Genomic DNA, 8,025 nt, shown 5'->3' on the forward strand with positions numbered 1-8,025 from the left:
TGGTGTCAGGAAGTATTCAGTGGGGAAGCAGAGTCAATACAGGTGGGAGCACCTGCTGAGTCAGACTCACAAGGGGACAAGACTCATGAGGTCACACACACACACACACACACACCCACACACACACACACACACAAACACACACGCATACACTCCTACTAAACACACACACACACGCAAAAGACGCAAAGCCAGGGGGTCATACTCACACACACACACACACACACACACACACACACACACACACATTTGCTAAACACACACACATGCACAACTAGATGCTGAGAAAATGCAGGATGCACACACAGAGATGAGAGGAGATAGAGGGAGAGAGAGTGAGCAGCTAGTGAGCCATCAGCCCAGGACAGCGCATTACTCAAACTCTCCTCCAAGTCCAAATGCTCCTTCTCTGTACTCACTGACCTCTTCTTTCTCTCCTCTCTCCTCCCTCCATCCTCCCTCTCTCCATCCCCTCTCTCGCTCTCTTCCCCTCCCTCTGTCTCTCCCTCTCCCTCCCTCCCTCCCCTCTGGCTGGTCTCCTGATGATGATAAGAGTCTGTAAAGACCCCTCCCTGCGTCAGTCTCCTCCCAACTGCAGCTATAAAAGGGACCTGCACTGCAGCTCTGAAGGCACAGACCCCCTCAACATCTGTCTGTGTTTATCTCTCTCTGCTCTTTTCTCCCTTTCTGGTGTCAGTCATCTCTCTGGTCTCCCGCACGGCTGATCTCCCGACGCTGTCATGGCTTGTTTGGGCTTCGACCCCTTCTTCCCCTCCTCCCACCGCCGCAGGGTGGTGGTGCACAGCAGCGGTGGCAGCGGTGGCTACGGGGGTCCGTCTCGCTCCCGCTCCGTCTTCACCTCCTACTCCACCCCCCACTACGCGCTGACCGCGTCGTCGGGCCGCGAGCTGGACCTGGGCCAGGCGGCGCAGGTGAGCTCGGAGCTGAAGGCCGTGCGCACGTCCGAGAAGGCGCAGCTGCAGGAGCTGAACGACCGCTTCGCCGGCTTCATCGAGCGCGTGCACCACCTGGAGCTGCAGAACCGCGCGCTGGAGGCCCAGCTGCAGGCGCTCCGACAGCGCCATGGTGAGCCCACCTGCCTGCGCTCCATCTACGAGCAGGAGGTGCGTGCGCTGCGCGCGGCCGTGGAGCAGGCGCGGGAGGAGCGTCAGGCCGCGCAGGAGCGCCGTCGGCAGATGGAGGAGGCCCTGAGGGCGCTGCAGGGCCGCTACGAGGACGAGGTTCTGACGCGCCAGGAGTCCGAGGGCCGGCTGGTGGAGGCGCGTAAGGGGGCGGAGGAGGCGGCGCTGGGCCGAGCCGAGGAGGAGAAGCGTCTGGACATGCTGCTGGACGAGATGGCCTTCCTCAAGCGGCTGCACGAGGGCGAGATCACCGAGCTGCAGGCCCAGCTCCGCTACAGCTCCCAGGTTTCCGTGGAGACGGAGGTGGCCAAGCCGGACCTGTCGGTCGCGCTGCGTGACATCAGGGGCCAGTACGAACGCCTGGCGCAGCAGAACATGCAGTCCGCCGAGGAGTGGTTCCGCTCAAAGGTCAGCACTATGGCCGAGACCACGGCCCGCCACTCCGATGACATCCGTCTGGCCCGCGATGAGGCGGGAGAGTTCCGACGTCTGCTGAAAGCCCGCGACCTGGAGATTCAGGCGTGCCAGAGCCTCAACCACGCGCTGGAGCAGCAGCTGCAGGAGGCCGAGGACAGACAGAGCGCCGAGGTCACCAACATGCAGGTAAGAACAGACAAGGACATGCCAGCATGCAGATATCAACCGCCAGAGACATGCTAATGTGCAGCCAGGAAGTGGTAAATACTGTACATGCTAACATGTGATGTGCAGATAGGGACCACTGCAGATATGCTAACTTGCACCGCCGGAGCCTCATGATAACTATGATAGACATGCCAGCATACAGGTGGGGAAAGAGGTGCAGACTGCAGAGATTTGGGAATGACTACTGTGCAGTACTTGAGTTGAGGGTGGACGAGGAGAGATGGCATCCCCCTTTGAAATAAAGATGGTCAAAATCATCCCCCTTCTAAAACGGCCATCCCCCCTTCCCATCCCCTGTTATTTTATCAATGAATGTGGAAATATTACCACTATTCCAACATTTAGTTTTTGCGAATATTGAATTATCCAAAACCCCTAACTTGACGGTAGGCTACGGTAGGCTTGACTGCCATTCTAACAAAACCATAATGCTATTGTTTTGATGAATTTGCAATAGATATACACTACCAGTCAAACGTTTGCAGACACTTAGACAATTCTATTCCACTCCATAGACAGAATACCAGCTGAGATCATTTGCATTGTTTATTTTAATCAGGGCAGCCGTTTTCAGTTTACATTATGTGCTTATATAATTGCAAATCTGATGATCTTTAATGCAATATCTACATTGCTCATTATCAGCAACCATTCATCCAGTGTTGCAAAGGCACATTCTGTTTACTAATCTGATATCATTTTAAAAGGAAAACCATTGGAGAATTGGAGAATATTTGTGCTTAAACAATAGTCAAAAGGGTACACCGCTGGTCTCCCACCATATGCTCTGTCATCAGCACAAATGATCTGTCCCTAAACGTTAAATCCAATCCACCCCCCCCCCCCCCCCCCCCGATTTTTTTTACAACTCGAGTACTGCTACTGTGTGTGTGTGTGTGTGTGTGTGCATGTGTGTGTGTGTGTGTGTGTGTGTGTGTGTGTGTGTGTGTGTGTGTGTGACTGTGTGTGTGTGTGTGTGTGTGTGTGTGTGTGTATGTGTGTGTGCTCCTGTGTGTGGGCGTGTGTGTGTGATATTGGGGGACTTCAGAGGTCAGCTCAGTGCAGGACGAGTTCTGCATCTTGTTTACTTTATTGTTACTTTATCTGTCTGTTTTGTCATATTTCCATCTGTCCATCTTTCTCTCCTTCTCCATCTCTGTCCATCCTTGTCCCCTCTGTGTCTCCACCAGGACATGATTGCCCAGCTGGAAGATGAGCTGAGGAGCATGAAGAATGAGATGGCACGCTACCTGAGGGAATATCAGGACCTGCTCAACGTCAAGATGGGTCTGGACATTGAGATCGCCGCCTACAGGTCAGTCATGCGCCACAGTCCATCAGGAAAGAAACTCTTTGTGTTTCGTAGAGTTTCAGATAACAACCAGTGAAAAACTCACAAGCTCTGTGAACTTGTTTGTGAGAATGTTCTAAATCTGCTGTTTCTAAACGTTCTCTCTCTCTCCCTCTCTCTTTCTCTCCTACACACACTCTTTCTCTCTCTCTCTCTTTCTCCCTCTCTCTCTCCCTCTCTCTCTCTCTCTCTGTCCCACAGGAAGCTGTTGGAGGGGGAGGAGACACGCTTCAATGTGGGTGGAGTCGGGGGCATGTCCAGCGTCTTCTCACACACCATCTCATCCACACCCTCCTTTGGCCGGCCCGTCTTCTCCGTGCAGGCCAGCCTGAGCTCTGGCGCCCCCTACCTGCTGGGAACGCGCCTTCTCAGCTCCTCTCTCTTCAGCGACGACCTGATAACCTCCAGCCGGGCTCAACAGGCCGAGGCCAGCCCAGCGAAGGAGGAGGAGGAGGAGAAGGAGGAAGAGGAGAAGGAGGAAGATGAAGAAGAGGAGGAGAAGGAGGAGGAAGAGGAGGGAGGAGATGAGGGAGAAGGAGATGAAGACGCAAAAGAGGAAGAGGAGGAAGAGAGAGAGGGTGAGGAAGAGGCACAGGAAGTGAAGGAGGGAGAAGGAGAGGGTGAGTGACAAAATCTCATGTGCATCACACGAGTGATCCTCTCATACCTCAGACATCATCTACGAGTGTTATATTCACCGATCTCATATAGTCATCTACGAGTGTTCACATATCTCATTCACTCATCTATGACCTCATACATTAAACATGTATTAGACCTCATACATTAAACATGTAAATTCCCTCACAGCACCAAAAAGTCTCATCATGTTCTGTGTTTATATTTATGAGTGAACAAACAAACAAATATCATCATGAGACCCCATCCACGTTAAGTCTGAGAGTTCCATGAGATTATATGACATGGAATGACTGGGTTTAAAGCACTTTGTGTTTCTTTCCCCAACAGAGGACGCAGGTGGTGAGGAAGAGGAGGCAGGAGAAGAGGAGGAAGATGCTGAAGGAGGAGAAGAGGGAGAGAAGGAGGGAGGAGAGGAGGAAGAGGGAGGTGATGAAGAACAGGAGGAGGAGAAAGGAGAGGACAAGAAGAGTCCAGAGGAAGAGAGGAAGATTGAAGCAGAAACTAAACCAAAGAAAAAGTAGATCAGATGCATCCAGACCCACGGTGCCAAGTGACTTTAATTAATGGCATCTGAATACATCTCTCCTAAACACTCGTGCACACACACACACGTGCACACACACACGTGCACACAAACACACACACACACACACACACACACACACACACACACACTGCTGTCATCATTATGAATGTCCAACTCCAAATGCAAACCAACATTGTGGCTGTAAGCAAGAACCCTACCAGGAGCTGGTGCTGAGTGTATGCATGGGCCCCCAGTGTGTGTGTGTGTGATGGTTTCATTTGTCTACGCAGCAGGTGTGTGACCTTAGCTGTGAGTAAGAGTGTGACTGCTTGTTTTGTGTGTAAAGAGGCTGAGCAATCCCCCAAGCAAGGCAGTTAGCTTACGAGTTTGGAGCCAAAACCTGCCTGTAACCTTAACACAAGTGTGCTTAAAACATGATCCAAATGCCTTAGAATCCTTCAGAGAGGGACCATGATGATGTACAAATAAAGTCTTAAACTGCTTCACTTCACTTTGCTCCAAGTGCCATTTTGAATGAATGAAGTGAGTCAGTTCACTAGTTTGTCCATTGAATTGCTTTATACTGAGTACTGAGAATAAGCATATTTGGCTTGATAGCAGGCCGTGGTCATGGTATGACAATAATGGAGTTCACGTGCAAGTGATGTCTGCTGATATCCCCTATAGATAAGGGGTAATATGAGCTTTGAGCTAATAGGGAAATGGAGAAAGGGGAGACGGTGGGAGGCTTTGCAACTCCAGAGCTTGATGTAGTGAGCAGGTAAGGAGGGTTTAATGATCTCCTGCAAATGGAAGTTGGCTGAGTGATGGCTGTCAATCAAACCTAAGGGCTCCTCCTGAACTTTGTATATAAAACATAATTTGGTGTTATGGCATGTGACTCTCAAGGCTAAACACTGACATTACTTCAAAGATAAACTGGTTGTCTCAAAATATGAAGTAAGCTAAACTTAAAAAGACAAATTGTAAAGATCAAAGACCATATTTGGAAAAGAATAGCTGTTTGAATAGCTTATTTGGCTTGGCTAATGTACATTACGAAGCCCATATAACAATATAAAGATGGTTAGTTAGCAAGCTAATGAAGCTAACATTGAATGTTAGCTACCAGGCAAGTTTGTTGTCAACATCAGGAAATTGAGGGCGAATTAGGTTGATAGAATTGTGTTCAGCTGAACCTCATCTGATTTTAAAATGAATGTGTAATGTGTATCTGCTAGTGATTTCTCCCATTGACTCCCACTGTGTGCTGTTAGCATACCTTCCCCCTCATGGGGGCAGTAAACCTTTATGTTAAATAGATCCCCAGATAGCAAAATCAGATTGGCAGATAGCGGACCACTTGTGGTCCGCCATTGGACCACCATCTCTTTAAATATAACTTGTCATGAATATTAAGAAAGGTTAATAAAATGATATATGGAGTATAACTGAACAAATGAAAAAGATTTTAGACCAATAGTGGCAAAATGTTGGCCAATTCTGCAACCTGCCAGCGGAACACCAGAGAACCGATGAGCAAAATGCCAGCGGATGAGCCATGTCCAGCTATGCCCCCAATGGGCCGGCAGTGGTCCGCCAGGCTCTTGCTGTCTTGACTGTGATTGGATCTCAGGTTTTTGGTGATTCGTCAATGGGATCCTTTCCAGACTGACCTGCTGAGGAAATTCAAATTTGCTAACAGGTTCGTCTGGATTCACCCAGGCTACAAGAGCAATGTAAAAAGGGATTAACTTTGAGAACCATATAGTCTTCATTTCAATTTCTCTTGGAAGTCACAGGCTGTTTTAGCTTTAATGTTTCTGTTTCAATTTAGCTGTCAGAATTTCTAAACCTTTTCCTGGGGTAGATTCTTGTTGTTTCTAAATGTGCAATATAAATAAAATTGACTTTTTTGAGTTGTTTACTTTCTGCAAACAAACATGATTAACTGAACAAAACATAACCAAACCTGTGGCTGGGTCAGTCTGGGAGGGGTTTAAAAACAAATAGTTTAAACATCAAATCTATACTTTATTAGTAGCCAGTGCAACTGAGCCAGGTCAGGTGTAATGCTCTGTCTTCTTAGTGCTTAGGAGTCTGGCTGCTGCATATTGTACCATTTACAGTCTGGTAATCATTAAAGCAAGAAAGTTAAATTTGCCCATAACCTATAAAAACTAGCTACTCATCAATACTGACATTTAAAGGTGCTCTAAGCGATGCTGGGTAACATCACTTCTGTTGACTTTCAAACAAAACAGAGAGCTAACTCGCTACTTCCTCCCCCTCCCTACCGTGCTGCTCCCATGCAATTGAAACTCTCCTAAACGCGCATCTCGTCTGTGATCTGCTGGAACAGTTTGTTATGTTTTCTTGGGCTAGGTTTGCCCAGGTTGTTTTTGTTGCCGTTTTTGGAGCCTGGGCTGTCCACAGAGATCACATTTTTTTACAGTGTATTCAGGACACAGACAGCAGTTGGTTAGGTGATGTTTGCAGTAAAATGTTTTAGCCTAAAAAACGTGTGGCATCGCTTAGAGCACCTTTAACTACAAAGTGGCCTTAAAATAAATGTCATCTATCAACAATAACACCTGTGTATGGGATTTGCCATTACTTGTTGGGGCAGCTGTGGCTTACTGGTTAGCGCTTCGTACCTGTAACCGGAGGGTTGCCAGTTCAAACCCCGACCAGTAGGCACGGCTGAAGTGCCCTTGAGCAAGGCACCAAACCCCTCGCTACTCCCCGAGCGCCGCTGTTGATGCAGGCAGCTCACTGCACCGGGATTAGTGTGTGCTTCACCTCACTGTGTGTTCACTGTGTGCTGAGTGTGTTTCACTAATTCACGGATTGGGATAAATGCAGAGACCAAACTTCCCTCACGGGATACTTAAATACTTGTTTCTGGTTAGATCAGGTGTTGAGTAAAACATCACAGTATCACATTCAGTTTATGGCCACACTAGATTATTTAGGGCATGTAAGGGTCACTCTAAATTAATGAGTTAAATTAGTTTTTTTTCACTTATAAGCTCACAAAAGTTAAGCAAATCATCTAATTTGTTTAAGTTGATGTTACAATTAGTCTTGACAGAAGTGAGATCTGCTGGAGTAATGATAACTTTATTGTACTTAGATTATCCACACTGTTAAAGGATAGAGTTATGTCAACTAAATAGTTTATGTCAATGTTATATAATAATTGAATTAGTAAAAATGAGTAGATACCCAAAGGTCACTGAACACGTGCAGACACAAATATCCCCCTATCAGAGACACACACACACCATGCTGGGAAGATCTGTATTGCTTTATTAAGGCAATGGGTTTTCCATATTGCTCTGGATTTGTAAACAGCAGTGTTTGTGTTTGTGTTTGTATGTTTCACAGCTGAGTGACCAGGCTTGCGGCGCGATTAAGGCAGGAAGCGTCTGCAGCATAGCACAGCCGGCAGGTCAGTGGGGTCAGAGCAGACCGGAGGTCACCGACACGTTTGAGGGAGTCGCACCTTTGGAACATGACGGAGAGTTTGCACCTTTCAGATTTATCTCTAAATCTAACTGTGTCTCTGGCTTCATATTAGCGCTCATATGGCTCCTGTCCCTGACACTGCCCAAATCTCCCTCACCATCCTCAGCATTACATGCAGTTATAGTCTCTTGCTGTGTAGCTTGTCTTAGTGGTTTTGACTCTTTGTCTACTCTCGCCCTGCTCTGAGT

At 47.9% G+C, this 8,025-nt stretch overlaps 1 protein-coding gene across 1 annotated transcript; it reads left to right on the forward strand.

Moving 5' to 3' along the window:
- Positions 1–740: 740 nt before the first annotated feature.
- Positions 741–4,301, forward strand: LOC143106797 (neurofilament light polypeptide-like). Its single transcript, XM_076271273.1, has 4 exons — positions 741–1,745; positions 2,978–3,102; positions 3,340–3,758; positions 4,108–4,301. Exons 1-4 carry the CDS (start codon positions 741–743, stop codon positions 4,299–4,301), a joined length of 1,743 nt encoding a protein of 580 aa, XP_076127388.1.
- Positions 4,302–8,025: the final 3,724 nt, after the last annotated feature.

Source organism: Alosa pseudoharengus, unplaced genomic scaffold (assembly GCF_046254945.1).
Source record: "Alosa pseudoharengus isolate Yale_2024_CS ecotype anadromous, Long Island Sound unplaced genomic scaffold, YU_APseudo_1.1 YU_APseudo_1.1_scf_6, whole genome shotgun sequence".
In the NCBI taxonomy this organism is placed as follows: Eukaryota; Metazoa; Chordata; class Actinopteri; order Clupeiformes; family Clupeidae; genus Alosa; species Alosa pseudoharengus.